Source organism: Petromyzon marinus, chromosome 53, assembly GCF_048934315.1.
Source record: "Petromyzon marinus isolate PM22_M1 ecotype Great Lakes invasive population chromosome 53, UKy_Petmar_22M1.pri1.0, whole genome shotgun sequence".
Lineage (NCBI taxonomy): Eukaryota > Metazoa > Chordata > Hyperoartia > Petromyzontiformes > Petromyzontidae > Petromyzon > Petromyzon marinus.
In genome coordinates, this window is record NC_133719.1 from 606,132 (window position 1) to 622,355 (window position 16,224).

Below are 16,224 nucleotides of genomic sequence, written 5' to 3' on the forward strand. Positions count from 1 at the left end.
GGGGGGGGGAGGGAGACACGGGGGGGGGAGGGAGACACGGGGGGGGGGGAAGGAGACACGGGGGGAGGTAGGATGGAGACACCGGGGAGGGAGACACGGGGGGTGGGAGGGAGACACGGGGGGGGGGGTAGGATGGAGACACCGGGGAGGAGGGAGACACGGGGGGGGGGTGGGGGGAGACACGGGGGGGGGAGACACGAGGGGGGAGACACGAGGGGGGAGGGAGACACGGGGGGGGAGACACGGGGGGGGGAGACACAGGGGGGGGGGAGACACGGGGGGGGGGAGACACGGGGGTGGGGGGAGATACGGGGGGGGGGAGACACGGGGGGGGAGACACGGGGGGGGGAGACACGGGAGGGGGGGTTGGGAGACACGGGGGAGGGAGACACGGGGGGGATAGGAGGGAGACACGGGGGGGGATGACACGGGGGGTGGGAGGGAGACACGGTGGAGGGCGGGGGGGAGCTGGAGGGGGACACAGGGAGGGGGAGGGAGACACAGGGAGGATTGAGACACGGGGAGGAGGGAGACACGGGGAGGAGGGAGACGCGGGGAGGAGTGAGACGCGGGGAGGAGGGAGATGCGGGGAGGAGGGAGACGCGGGGAGGAGGGAGACACGGGGAGGAGGGAGACGCGGGGAGGAGTGAGACGCGGGGAGGAGGGAGACACGGGAAGGAGGGAGACAAGGGGATGATTGAGACACGGGGAGGAGGGAGACGCGGGGAGGAGGAGACACGGGGAGGAGGGAGACACGGGGATGATTGAGACGCGGGGAGGAGGGAGACGCGGGGAGGAGGAGACACGGGGAGGAGGGAGACACGGGGAGGAGGGAGACAAGGGGAGGATTGAGACACGGGGAGGAGTGAGACGCGGGGAGGAGTGAGACGCGGGGAGGAGGGAGACGCGGGGAGGAGGAGACACGGGGAGGAGGGAGACGCGGGGAGGAGTGAGACGCGGGGAGGAGTGAGACACGGGGAGGAGGGAGACACGGAGAGGAGGAGACATCCTACTTGTTTACCCAGGAGAGTCACAGTCATACGAGTCTTTTTCAAGATGGTCCTACTAATTTGGGTTTTTATTTGTAGATGTTTTCAGTCAATCAACGTGTTTATACACGTGGGAGGAAATCGGAGTACAGATGGAATAAACAGACGGTGATTACTCCACTTGCTATGCTGCCGTGTCCAGGCGAGCCAGGGCACGGCTCCTCCTCGGCGCCCACACACGGGTAGAAGGGAGTTTCACAACTCATCTGTGTGTTATCTGTGTGTTATCTGTGTGTTATCCACCAACTCATCTGTGTGTTATCCACCAACCCTCGCTGCTTCACAGTTATGGGTTACAGGCAGCGAGGAGGGAGATAAGAGGAGGGAGACACGGGTAGGAGGAGGGAGACAAGAGGAGGCGAGAAACACGGGGAGGAGGGAGGCGACATGGGGAGCAAGAGGGAAACACGGGGAGAAGCGAGACACGAGGAGGGAGGTAATAGAGTAGGAGTGAGACACGGGGAGGAGGGGGGAGACACGGGGGGGAGGGTGGGAGAGAGACACGGGGGGGGGAGGGAGACACTGGGGGGTGGGAGGGAGACACGGGGGGGGGGAGGGAGACACGGGGGGGGAGGGAGACACGGGGTGGGTGGGAGGGAGACACGGGGGGGGGGAGGGAGACACGGGGTGGGTGGGAGGGAGACATGGGAGGGGGGGGAGTGAGACACGGGGTGGGTGGGAGGGAGACACGGGGGGGGAGGGAGACACTGGGGGGTGGGAGGGAGACACGGGGGGGGGTGGGAGAAAGACACGGGGGGGTGGGAGGGAGACACAGGGGGGGGAGGGAGACACTGGGGGGTGGGAGGGAGACACGGGGGGGGGAGGGAGACACGGGGTGGGTGGGAGGGAGACACGGGGGGGGGGTGGGAGAGAGACACGGGGGGGGAGGGAGACACTGGGGGGTGGGAGGGAGACACGGGGGGGGGGGGGGGGAGGGAGACACGGGGTGGGTGGGAGGGAGACACGGGGGGGGTGGGAGAGAGACACGGGGGGGGGAGGGAGACACGGGGTGGGTGGGAGGGAGACACGGGGGGGGGAGGGAGACACGGGGGGGTGGGAGAGAGACACGGGGGGGAGGGAGACACTGGGGGGTGGGAGGGAGACACGGGGGGGGGAGACACGGGGGGGGGTGGGAGGAAGACACGAAGGGGGGGGAGTGGGAGGGAGACACGGGGGGGGAGTGGGAGGGAGACACGGGGGGGGGGAGGGGCGGAGACACGGTCAGGGGGTGGGGGGCATTAGGGGCACATAGGGAGGGGGAGGGATTCACGGGGGGTGGGGGTGGGAGGGAGACATGCGGGGGTGGGGGACACGGGGGTGGGAGAGAGACACGGGGAGGAGGGGGGAGACACGGGGAGGAGAAGGGAGACACGGGGAGGAGAAGGGAGACAAGGGAATTAGGGAGACACGGGGAGGAGGAAGGAGACAAGCGGACGGAGGAAATGGGAGTAGGAGTAAGATATGGGGAGGAGGGGGGAGACACGGGGACAAAGAGGGGGACACGGGGAGGAGAGAGACAGGGAGAGGAGGAGGAGACACGGGAGGGAGACACTGAGGGGTGGGAGGGAAACACTGGGGGTGGGTGGGAGACACGGGGGGTGGGAGGGAGACACGGGGGGGGGGTGGGAGGGAGACACGGGGGGGGGGTGGGAGGGAGACACGGGGGGGGGGTGGGAGGAGACACGGGGGGGGGAGGGAGATACGGTGAGGGGGGGGCAGTAGGGGCACATTGGGAGGGGGAGGAAGACACGGGGGGGGTAAGAGGGAGACACGGTGGGGGGGGGGGGGAGCTGGAGGGAGACAAGGGGAGGGGGAGGGAGACACGGGGGGGGGGGGTGGGAGGGAGACACGGGGGGGGGGGTGGGAGGGATAGACGGGGGGTGGGAGGGAGTCACGGGGGGGGGAGGAAGACACGGAGCGGTTTGGGGGAGATGGGGGGGGGGGATGGAGACACGGGGGGGAGGGGAGGGAGACACGGGGGGGGGTAGGAGGGAGACACGGGGGGGGTAGGAGGGAGACACGGGGGGGGGGTGGGAAGGAGACACGGGTAGAAGGGAGTTTCAGAACTCATCTGTGTGTTATCTGTGTGTTATCCACCAACTCATCTGTGTGTTATCCACCAACCCTCGCTGCTTCACAGTTATGGGTTACAGGCAGCGAGGAGGGAGACACGGAAGGAAGATGGAGACATGGGGAGGAGGAAGACACGAGGAGGAGGGAGACACGGGGAGGAGGAGGGAGACACGGGGAGGAGAAGGGAGACAAGGGAATTAGGGAGACACGGGGATGAGGAAGGAGACAAGCGGACGGAGGAAATGGGAGTAGGAGTAAGATACGGGGAGGAGGGGGGAGACACGGGGACAAAGAGGGGGACACGGGGAGGAGACACGGGAGAGGAGGAGGGAGGAGACACGGGGAGGAGAGAGACAAGGGGAGCAAGATATGGGGAGGAGGAGGAGGACACGAGGAGGAGGGAGACACGGGGAGGGAGACACGTGAGGGGGAGGGAGACACGGGGATAAGGAGGGATACACGGGGATGGGGCGGAGGAGGAGGGCGAAACTAGAGGGGCAGGAGAAGGAGGAGGAAGGCACTCGGAGGAGGATGGAGACATCGGGGTGGGAGGCACGGGAAGGAGGAGGAGTGGGCCCCGTCCCGCTGGCTGCTCAGTCCCCAGTGATGGGGCTGCACCGGCTGGGACCCCTTTGCGCCGGGGCTCTGCTCTGGGCCCTGCTCGCCGCCTCAGCCCCTCTCGGCCCCCGCAGGGAAAACTCGGCATCCTCCTCCTCCTCATCTCCGCGTGTGCGGGTGGGAGCCGCGGCATGGCGGGGAGACACGGGGCCCGGGGCACAGCCGGTACGAGGGGCGGGCGGGGTGATGATGTGTGTCTGTGCACCTAGCCTGGCACAAGCGCTGTGGTGACGTCACCACCATTCACAGGCGAACGGCGTTTGTTGCTGCTATTGTTGTGAGTGATGGTGGTGCGCGTTGTAGTGCCGCTGTGTGATGTGGTCTTTGATGTTCTGTAGTGGTTCTGTGCTTGAGTGGCGGTGTGTGATACGGTACACGTGCGATGTTGTGGTATTTGTAATGCAGTGTGCGAGTGATGGTGTGTGATGGGTTGATGGGCTGAGACCATCAATTGGCTACGCTTGAGAACCAGGCGTGTATAGGTCTCTACACGAGTCTATGAGTACCTGTGAGTCTGTGGTTCTCGGTGTGAATCTGTGCGTCTCCGTGAGTCTGCGGGTCTCCGTGTGAGCCTGTGAGTCTCCGCGTGAGTCTGAGTCTGTGGGTCTCCGTGTGAGTCTGTGGGTCTCTATGTGTAAGTCTGTGGGTCTCCGTGTGAGTCTCCTTGTGAGTCTGTGGGTCTCCGTGTATAAGTCTGTGGGTCTCCGTGTATAAGTCTGTGGGTCTGTGCGTATAAGTCTGTGGGTCTGTGCGTATAAGTCTGTGGGTCTGTGCGTATAAGTCTGTGGGTCTGTGCGTATAAGTCTGCGTCTCTTTGTGAGTCTCTGGGTCTCTGTGCGAGTCCGCTTTGCGGCGGACATAATGCGAGGCACTGCCAGCCCTGAGTGGGCATCGATGGAGATGATGCGGATGATGATGTTGATGAGGATGATGTTGATGAGGATGATGATACCTCCTTTGCCAGTAACAAGATATAGTAATAGGTTTTTACCCTTTTATCTGGCACAAAAACTGACACCTTTATACAAGGGATCATGTTTGCAATAACCACAACACAAGTAGTCAAAATGCAAACAAAAAAGACAACTGATAATAATATGCACTGTCCTTGAATTTGATTGGTCCACACCCGAGACGGCTTTTCTTAGAGCCCCTCAGTCTCCACTGGTGTTGGACCAGAAGACGCCAAAAGGCGTACAACTCAAAAACAGCGCACTATCAGAGTATTGAGAGCTCGGGGTAAGCACTTACATTATGAGACCTCCTTTGCCAGTAACAAGATATAGTAATAGGTTTAAAATGGGTAAAAACCTATTACTATATCTTGTTACTGGCAAATGAGGTCTCATAATGTAAGTGCTTACCCCGAGCTCTCAATACTCTGATAGTGCGCTGTTTTTTAGTTGTACGCCTTTTGGCGTCTTCTGGTCCAACACCAGTGGAGACTGGGCTCTAAGAAAAGCCGTCTCGGGTGTGGACCAATCAAATTCAAGGACAGTGCATATTATTAGCAGAGTTGTCTTTTTTGTTTGCATTTTGACTACTTGTGTTGTGGTTATTGCAAACATGATCCCTTGTATAAAGGTGTCAGTTTTTGTGCCAGATAAAAGGGTAAAAACCTATTACTAGAGGATGATGATGTTGCTCATGAGGATGATGATGTTGCTCATGAGGATGTTGATGAGGATGGTGTTGATGAGGATCATGAGGATGATGTTGCTCATGAGGATGATGAGAGACCCGAACCGTTCTTCGCCTCTATCGCCAAAGAATGTGTGACTGTAGTCACTTTGTTGTGTTTCGTTTGTTGTGTTTAGTTTGTTGTGTTTAGTTTGTTGTGTTTAGTGTTGTTGTGTTTAGTGTTGTTGTGTTTAGTGTGTTGTGTTTAGTGTTGTCGTGTTTAGTGTTGTTGTGTTTAGTGTTGTTGTTGTGTTTAGTGTTGTCGTGTTTAGTGTTGTTGTTGTGTTTAGTGTTGTTGTGTTTAGTGTGTTGTGTTTAGTGTGTTGTGTTTAGTGTTGTCGTGTTTAGTGTTGTTGTTGTTTAGTGTGTTGTGTTTAGTGTTGTTGTTGTGTTTAGTGTTGTCGTGTTTAGTATTGTTGTTTAGTGTGTTGTGTTTAGTGTTGTTGTTGTGTTTAGTGTTGTTGTGTTTAGTGTTGTTGTGTTTAGTGTTGTCGTGTTTAGTATTGTTGTTTAGTGTGTTGTGTTTAGTGTTGTTGTGTTTAGTGTTGTTGTGTTTAGTGTTGTCGTGTTTAGTGTTGTCGTTTTTAGTGTTGTTGTGTTTAGTGTTGTCGTGTTTAGTGTTGTCGTGTTTAGTGTTGTGTTTAGTGTTGTTGTGTTTAGTGTTGTCGTCTTTAGTGTTGTTGTGTTTAGTGTTGTCGTGTTTAGTGTTGTTGTGTTTAGTGTTGTCGTGTTTAGTTTGTTGTCGTGTTTAGTGTTGTTGTGTTTAGTGTTGTTGTGTTTAGTGTTGTTGTGTTTAGTGTTGTCGTGTTTAGTGTTGTCGTGTTTAGTTTGTTGTGTTTAGTGTTGTCGTGTTTAGTTTGTTGTGTTTAGTGTTGTTGTGTTTAGTGTTGTCGTGTTTAGTTTGTTGTGTTTAGTGTTGTTGTGTTTAGTGTTGTGTTTAGTGTTGTCGTGTTTAGTGTTGTCGTGTTTAGTGTTGTTGTGTTTAGTGTTGTCGTGTTTAGTGTTGTCGTGTTTAGTTTGTTGTGTTTAGTGTTGTCGTGTTTAGTGTTGTTGTGTTTAGTGTTGTCGTGTTTAGTGTTGTCGTGTTTAGTGTGTTGTGTTTAGTGTTGTCGTGTTTAGTGTTGTCGTGTTTAGTGTTGTCGTGTTTAGTGTTGTTGTGTTTAGTGTTGTCGTGTTTAGTTTGTTGTGTTTAGTGTTGTTGTGTTTAGTGTTGTTGTGTTTAGTGTTGTTGTGTTTAGTGTTGTCGTGTTTAGTTTGTTGTGTTTAGTGTGTTGTGTTTAGTGTTGTCGTTTTTAGTGTGTTGTGTTTAGTGTTGTCGTGTTTAGTGTTGTCGTGTTTAGTGTTGTCGTGTTTAGTGTTGTCGTGTTTAGTGTTGTCGTGTTTAGTGTTGTTGTTGTGTTTAGTGTTGTCGTGTTTAGTGTTGTTGTGTTTAGTGTTGTTGTGTTTAGTGTTGTCGTGTTTAGTGTTGTCGTGTTTAGTGTTGTTGTGTTTAGTGTTGTCGTGTTTAGTGTTGTCGTGTTTAGTTTGTTGTGTTTAGTGTTGTCGTGTTTAGTTTGTGTTTAGTGTTGTCGTGTTTAGTGTTGTTGTGTTTAGTGTTGTCGTGTTTAGTGTTGTCGTGTTTAGTGTTGTTATGTTTAGTTTGTTGTGTTTAGTGTTGTAGTGTTTAGTGTTGTTGTGTTTAGTGTTGTTGTGTTTAGTGTTGTCGTGTTTAGTGTTGTCGTGTTTAGTGTTGTCGTGTTTAGTGTTGTCGTGTTTAGTGTTGCCGTGTTTAGTGTTGTCGTGTTTAGTGTTGTCGTGTTTAGTGTTGTCGTGTTTAGTGTTGTCGTGTTTAGTGTTGTCGTGTTTAGTGTTGTCGTGTTTAGTGTTTAGTGTTGTCGTGTTTAGTGTTGTCGTGTTTAGTGTTGTCGTGTTTAGTGTTGTCGTGTTTAGTGTTGCCGTGTTTAGTGTTGTCGTGTTTAGTGTTGTCGTGTTTAGTGTTGTCGTGTTTAGTGTTGTCGTGTTTAGTGTTGTCGTGTTTAGTGTTTAGTGTTGTCGTGTTTAGTGTTGTCGTGTTTAGTGTTGTCGTGTTTAGTGTTGTTGTTCTTCCCCCGCACCTCCGATTAGCACGGTTGGCTAATTACTGTGCAAAAAAAGTTCAACATACATAATTACAGTACATGATGTTGATAATAGTAATGTTTACGTACGTTATGTTGATCTAAATACTATGGATGTGTATGATAATGTTGATGATTTTCATGGTATTGATGATGGTGCGCATGATGTTGATAATGTGGGGAGCGGTGGCGCAGTGGTTAGCGCGCTGTGCTGTGAACCCGGCCACCTGGGTTGGAGTTTGTTTTCATGGGTAGAAGGGATTTGCAGTGTCGAGGAGGAGACGCGTGATTTGCCGTGAGAGATGAGGTTGAGGCAACCACCACGACAACCACAACCACCACTACCAACAACAACAACCATCACAACAACCACATCAACAAGGGGCGCTACGGTGGCTAGGAGATGTTAACTACCTCGCATGGTCTGCAGGTGGTCGTGGGTTCGATTCCGACCCTGACGCCTGCTGCTGTATATTTCGAGTTTGCGTGTCTCTCTCTCGCTCCCCGTGGTCGCGTGGATTTTACTCCGGGTCCTCCGGTTTTCCCCTCCACATTTATAATCAACATCACGCGTTTAGAGTATTTGGCTGCTATACAGTGAGGGGAAAAAAGTATTTGATCCCCTGCTGATTTTGCACGTTTGCCCACTGACAAAAAAAATGATCAGTTTATAATTTTAATTGTAGGTTTATTTGAACAGTGAGAGACAGAATAACAACAAAAAAATCCAGAAAAACGCACGTCAAAAATGTTATCAATTTATTTGCATTTTAATTAGGGAAATAAGTATTTGACCCCCTCTCAATCAGAAAGATTTCTGGCTCCCAGGTGTCTTTTATACAGGTAACGAGCTGAGATTAGGAGCACACTCTTAAAGGGAGTGCTCTTAATCTCAGCTTGTTACCTGTATAAAAGACACTTGTCCACATAAGCAATCAATCAAAATTATAGACTGATCATTTCTTTGTCAGTGAGCAAATGTAAAAAATCAGCAGGGGATAAAATACTCTTTTCCCTCACTGTAAATTCCGACGCGAAAAGCCACTTTGTTGAGCTCAGTGGGGCCTTACCTGGTAAAATCAAAATACTAGTTTAGCTTTCGTTTAACAACCAATGACAACATAAACTAAACTTTGTATTTTACCAGGTAAGCCCACTGAGCTATGTAGCTCTATTTCAGAAGCGAGCTGGCTATCACAAATGATAGCCCAGCGAAGTGGCTTATCACGTGGACGTTTATAGCAGCAGCCAAACACTCTTAGACGTTGTGATCGCACCGCGAGACTGACAGAGGGACACGCGGGGGTAGAGGGGGCACGCGGGGGTAGAGGGGGCACGCGGGGGTAGAGGGGGCACGCGGGGGTAGAGGGGCACGCGGGGGTAGAGGGGCACGCGGGGGTAGAGGGACACGCGGGGGTAGAGGGGGCACGCGGGGGTAGAGGGGGCACGCGGGGGTAGAGGGGGCACGCGGGGGTAGAGGGGCACGCGGGGGTAGAGGGACACGCGGGGGTAGAGGGGGCACGCGGGGGTAGAGGGGGCACGCGGGGGTAGAGGGGCACGCGGGGGTAGAGGGACACGCGGGGGTAGAGGGGGCACGCGGGGGTAGAGGGGCACGCGGGGGTAGAGGGGCACGCGGGGGTAGAGGGGCGCGCGGGGGTAGAGGGGGCACGCGGGGGTAGAGGGGGCACGCGGGGGTAGAGGGGCACGCGGGGGTAGAGGGGCACGCGGGGGTAGAGGGACACGCGGGGGTAGAGGGACACGCGGGGGTAGAGGGGGCACGCGGGGGTAGAGGGGCACGCGGGGGTAGAGGGGGCACGCGGGGCTAGATGGGACATCCTTGTCATGGTGAAAGAGAGGAGGCAGGACGCGTCACGGCTGAAAGGGAATGGTGCCCCCCACCACCGCCCCCCCCAGCGCCCCCCCGGTGGTCGAGGCTAATGACGGATCAGCAGCCAAAGGAGGGAAACGCGTCCCGTCGGACGGTCCGCCGCAGAGGTGGCGCCGATGGCGTGGATCAGCTCGTGTGTGCTGGCAGCTTTGGTGGATTGGTCGCACACCGCAATACCACGAGAGGATGGCGGTGGCCAGCAGTGGAGAGAGCGCGGCGTGAGCTGTAGGGCCGCGTGGAGTTGGGATCATTCACCGGCGATTTTTTTTCCGGAGTTGAAAGGATAAGAAAATTGGAACCAAATTTTCCGTGCGAGGGACTCGGAAATGGGGTCTGAGAGATAATTCACTACAGATGGGGACTCCCCCCCCCCTCTCTCATTCCTCCCTCTCTAACTCCTCTCGCTTACACTCCCTCTCTAACTCCTCTCGCTTACACTCCCTCTCTAACTCCTCTCTCTTATACTCCCTCTCCAACTCCTTCCTCTCTCTTTCTCTCTCGCGTCTTCTTCGAGCGCTGGGGAGCCAGGCAGCGTGGACGGCAGCCCACGTGTTCACCTTCTGAAGCGCTCGCTCGTCACCGTGGCGTGCGCGATGACCACCACCACCACGTGACTTTTCTTTTGTGTTGTGCGTGGTGCATTTAGCGCCACAGCGCGTGGATGTAGAGTGTTTGTTGTTATTTGTGTTGCTGGTGGCTTTGTGTATTTGTGTTGCTGGTGACTTTGTGTATTTGTGTTGCTGGTGACTTTGTGTATTTGTGTTGCTGGTGACTTTGTGTATTTCGTATCGGAATCGCCTCCAGTGCTGTTGCTGCTGGTGGCAATAAAACTTGTTTAAAAGTCTCTACCCCCTCTCTCTCTCTCTCTATCCCCCCTCGCCCTACTCTCTCTCTCACACTCCCTCTCTCACTCAACTCCCCTGTCCGACAAATCTCCGTCTGTGTTCTCTTTGTCAAGAGCGGTGGCGCAGCGGTTAGCATGCTACGCTACAAACACAGCAATCGTTCCCGCAGACGGCCACCAACACCAGCGACGATTATCTGAACCAGTTCTGGGTCTCCCCAAGGTAGACTCAGCTTCAAATGAGTACCTGGGTGCGATGTGTAAACATCGCCACACGGGAGACAAAGGGTGATGGGTGTTGTTCCGGCCACACAATTCTTACGAATGCCGTTTTCCGGGCCCACCAACAGCACTTGCCCTCACAGTGTGTCGAGCCTACACGGGAACCCTTTGTGTGTGTGCGTGTGTTTGCGTGTCTGTATGTACACGCGTATGTGTGTGTATGTGTACACGCGCGTGTGTGTACACGCGTATGAGTGCGTGTGTTTACGTGTGTGTGTACACGCGTGCCTAAGTGCGCGATTCCCTAGAGACTCCGAATTCTCTCTTTTCCCCAAAAAACTTCAAACGGCGTCTAACTTCAAAGCGGGGAGGGGAGGGGTAAAGGGAGGGAGGAAGAGGGAGGAAGAGGGGGGAGAAAGGAGGGGGAGGGGAGGAGGAGGGAGGAGAGGGAGGAGGGGGAGGAGAGGGGGGAGGAAGGAGGGGGAGGGGAGGAGAGGGGGGAGGAGAGGGGGGAGGAAGAAGAGGGAGGGGGAGGAGAGGGGGGAGGAAGTAGGGGGAGGGGAGGAGAGGGGGGAGGAGAGGGGGGAGGAAGAAGAGGGAGGGGGAGGAGAGGGGGGAGGAAGGAGGGGGAGGGGAGGAGAGGGGGGAGGAGAGGGGGGAAGAGAGGGGGGAGGAAGGAGGGTGAGGGGAGGTGCCACTTGGCAGGGCTTGGGCAGATGGGAAGACGTTGGAAGCAGACGGAAACTCACAGAAGAGACACTCACAGAGGAGACACTCACAGAGCCACTCACAGAGAGACACTCACAGAGGAGACGCTCACAGAGAGACACTCACAGAGACACTCACAGAGGAGACACTCACAGAGACACTCACAGAGACACTAACAGAGACACTCACAGAGACACTCACAGAGGAGACACTCACAGAGGAGACACTCACAGAGCCACTCACAGAGACAGACACTCACAGAGGAGACACTCACAGAGACACTCACAGAGACACTCACAGAGACACTCACAGAGAATCACAGAGGAGACGCTCACAGACACACTCACAGACACACTCACAGAGACACTCACAGAGACACTCACAGAGACGCTCACAGAGACATTCACAGAGGAGACACTCACAGAGGAGACACTCACAGAGGAGACACTCACAGAGACACTCATAGAGGAGACACAGAGGAGACACTCACAGAGACACTCACAGAGGAGACGCTCACAGAGAGACGCTCACAGAGAGACGCTCACAGAGACACTCACAGAGGAGACACTCACAGAGACACAGAGACGACACTCACAGAGACACTCACAGAGGAGACACTCACAGAGGAGACACTCACAGAGACACTCACAGAGGAGACGCTCACAGAGAGACACTCACAGAGAGACACTCACAGAGGAGACGCTCACAGAGGAGACGCTCACAGAGAGACACTCACAGAGACACTCACAGAGACACTCACAGAGACACTCACAGAGGAGACACTCACAAAAACACTTACAGAGACACTCACAGAGGAGACACTCACAGAGACACTCACAGAGGAGACGCTCACAGAGAGACGCTCACAGAGACACTCACAGAGGAGACACTCACAGAGACACTCACAGAGACACTCACAGAGGAGACACAAAATACTTACAGAGACACTCACAGAGACACAGAGGAGACACTCACAGAGAGACACTCACAGAGGAGACAGTTACAGAGAGACGCTCACAGAGACACTCACAGAGACACTCACACAGGAGACACTCACAGAGACATTCACAGAGGGGACGCTCACAAAAACACTTACAGAGACACTCACAGAGGAGACATTCACAGAGGAGACACTCACAGAGGAGACACTCACAGAGGAGACACTCGCAGAGACACTCACAGAGGAGACACTCACAGAGGAGACACTCACAGAGACACTCACAGAGACACTCACAGAGACACTCACAGAGGAGACACACACAGAGACACTCACAGAAGAGACACAGAGGAGACACTCACAGAGACACTCACAGAGGAGACACTCACAGAGGAGACACTCACAGAGGAGACACTCACAGAGGAGACACTCACAGAGACACTCACAGAGACACTCACAGAGACGCTCACAGAGACACTCACAGAGAGACACTCACAGAGGAGACACTCAGAGACACTCACAGAGGAGACACTCACAAAAACACTTACAGAGACACTCACAGAGGAGACACTCACAGAGACACTCACAGAGGAGACGCTCACAGAGAGACGCTCACAGAGACACTCACAGAGGAGACACTCACAGAGACACTCACAGAGGAGACACTCACAGAGGAGACACTCACAGAGGAGACACTCACAAAAACACTTACAGAGACACTCACAGAGGAGACACTCACAGAGACGCTCACAGAGAGACGCTCACAGAGACACTCACAGAGAGACACTCACAGAGACACTCACAGAGGAGACACTCACAGAGATACTCACAGAGAGACACTTACAGAGAGATACTGACAGAGAGACACTCACAGAGACAGGCACTCACAGAAGAGACACTCACAGAAGAGACACTCACAGAAGAGACACTCACAGAGGAGACACTCACAGAAGAGACACTTACAGAGACACTCACAGAAGAGACACTTACAGAGACACTCACAGAAGAGACACTCACAGAAGAGACACTCACAGAAGAGACACTCACAGAAGAGACACTCACAGAAGAGATACTCACAGAGGAGACACTCACAGAAGAGACACTTACAGAGACACTCACAGAAGAGACACTCACAGAAGAGACACTTACAGAAACACTCACAGAAGAGACACTCACAGAAGAGACACTCACAGAGAGACACTCACAGAGAGACACTCACAGAGAGACACTCACAGAGGAGACACTCCCAGAGACACTCACAGAAGAGACACTCACAGAAGAGACACTCACAGAAACACTCACAGAGGAGACACAAAAACACTTACAGAGACACTCACAGAGACACTCACAGAGGAGACGCTCACAGAGAGACACTCACAGAGAGACACTCACCGAGGAGACGCTCACAGAGAGACACTCACAGAGACACTCACAGAGGAGACACTCACAGAGACACTCACAGAGACACTCACAGAGGAGACACTCACAGAGACACTCACAGAAGAGACACTCACAGAGACACTCACAGAAGAGACACAGAGGAGACACTCACAGAGACACTCACAGAGGAGATGCTCACAGAGAGACACTCACAGAGACACTCACAGAGACACTCACAGAGGAGACACTCACAGAGACACTCACAGAGACACTCACAGAGGAGACACTCACAAAAACACTTACAGAGACACTCACACAGGAGACACTCACAGAGACACTCACAGAGGAGACGCTCACAAAAACACTTACAGAGACACTCACAGAGGAGACATTCACAGAGGAGACACTCGCAGAGACACTCACAGAGGAGACACTCACAGAGGAGACACTCACAGAGACACTCACAGAGACACTCACAGAGGAGACACTCACAGAGACACTCACAGAAGAGACACAGAGGAGACACTCACAGAGACACTCACAGAGGAGACACTCACAGAGGAGACACTCACAGAGGAGACACTCACAGAGGAGACACTCACAGAGACACTCACAGAGACACTCACAGAGACACTCACAGAGGAAAACACTCACAGAGACACTCACAGAGGAGACACTCACAAAAACACTTACAGAGACACTCACAGAGGAGACACTCACAGAGACACTCACAGAGACACTCACAGAGACACTCACAGAGACGCTCACAGAGAGACGCTAACAGAGACACTCACAGAGAGACACTCACAGAGGAGACACTCAGAGACACTCACAGAGGAGACACTCACAAAAACACTTACAGAGACACTCACAGAGGAGACACTCACAGAGACACTCACAGAGGAGACGCTCACAGAGAGACGCTCACAGAGACACTCACAGAGACACTCACAGAGGAGACACTCACAGAGGAGACACTCACAAAAACACTTACAGAGACACTCACAGAGGAGACACTCACAGAGACGCTCACAGAGAGACGCTCACAGAGACACTCACAGAGAGACACTCACAGAGACACTCACAGAGATACTCACAGAGAGACACTTACAGAGAGATACTGACAGAGAGACACTCACAGAGACAGGCACTCACAGAAGAGACACTCACAGAAGAGACACTCACAGAGGAGACACTCACAGAGGAGACACTCACAGAAGAGACACTTACAGAGACACTCACAGAGGAGACACTCACAGAGACGCTCACAGAGAGACGCTCACAGAGAGACACTCACAGAGACACTCACAGAGGAGACACTCACAGAGATACTCACAGAGAGACACTTACAGAGAGATACTGACAGAGAGGCACTCACAGAAGAGACACTTACAGAAGAGACACTCACAGAAGAGACACTCACAGAGACACTCACAGAGGAGACGCTCACAGAGAGACGCTCACAGAGGAGACACTCACAGAGGAGACATTCACAGAGACACTCACAGAGACACTCACAGAGGAGACACTCACAGAGACACTCACAGAGACACTCACAGAGGAGACACTCACAAAAACACTTACAGAGACACTCACAGAGGAGACACTCACAGAGGAGACACTCACAGAGACACTCACAGAGACGCTCACAGAGAGACGCTCAGAGACACTCACAGAAGAGACACTCACAGAGAGACACTCACAGAGAGACACTCACAGAGAGACACTCACAGAGGAGACACTCACAGAAGAGACACTCACAGAAGAGACACTCACAGAAGAGACACTTACGGAGACACTCGCAGAGAGACACTCACAGAGGAGACACTCAGAGAGAGACACTCACAGGGACACTCACAGAGGAGACACTCACAGAGAGACACTCACAGAGGAGACACTCACAGAGAGACACTCACAGAGACACTCACAGAGGAGACACTCACAGAGACAGACACTCACAGAGACAGACACAGAGACACTCATAGAGGAGACGCTCACAGAGACAGACACAGAGACAGACACTCACAGAGGAATACGGACGAATATACATCAAATACACATCTTGACAAAGGGAACTGCACTAATTTCATGCTGAGTCGACCTAGGGGAAGCCCAGGAAATCTTCAGATGATCTTCATCGGTTTGAGTAGCCATGAGGGGGAATTTATCTCGGGTCGCTGGGTTTGTTGCTCAGAGTGCTAACCACTGCGCAACGTACACACTCACTCACACATATAACTCTTGCTCTTGTTCGTCCATCATAGTTGATGATGACCATGGCACGTTTGTCATCTTGTTGGGTTTTGATGAGTGCCCAGATGGCTGAACAGGCCAATCTGAGCCCGGAATTCTCTGTGGCAACACTAGACAGGTCAGGGAGGATGTCGAGCTCTGAGGTGTAGCCACAAGTCTTACCTTGGTAGATTTCCGCTGCTGCCTCTTCAAGATAGCATAGGAGCTTCTCCTGCCCTCACAGAGGACTGCACCGTCCCGTACTTCTCTTCTCCAGGCAGGTCGGTCCTGAGCTAGGGGGTTCACAGCTTTTCAGGTCGAACCCAAAGCTCTTCAAGGAAGCTTTCAGGTTGTCCTTGTAGCGCTTTTTGGGGCCACTGTGCGCTCGCTTGCCATTCTTCAGCTCGCCAAAGAAGACTTGTTTTGGCAGTCTCGCACAGGACATTATGGTCACGTGGCCAGTCCATCTAAGCTCTTCCTTCACAATCAAGGTGTGG

At 53.7% G+C, this 16,224-nt stretch overlaps 1 protein-coding gene across 2 annotated transcripts in view; it reads left to right on the forward strand.

Moving 5' to 3' along the window:
* Nucleotides 1-3,531: 3,531 nt before the first annotated feature.
* LOC116953855 (isthmin-1-like) overlaps nt 3,532-16,224 on the forward strand; it is a 58,303-nt gene continuing 45,610 nt past the window's right edge. Inside the window, exon 1 of one of the 2 annotated variants that reach the window (XM_032974123.2) lies at nt 3,532-3,905. In XM_032974123.2, coding sequence (XP_032830014.2) covers nt 3,588-3,905 — 318 coding nt within the window. In that variant the 5' untranslated portion in view covers nt 3,532-3,587. The remainder of the gene's footprint in view (nt 3,906-16,224) is intronic. The other variant, XM_032974122.2, reaches the window with a different exon arrangement.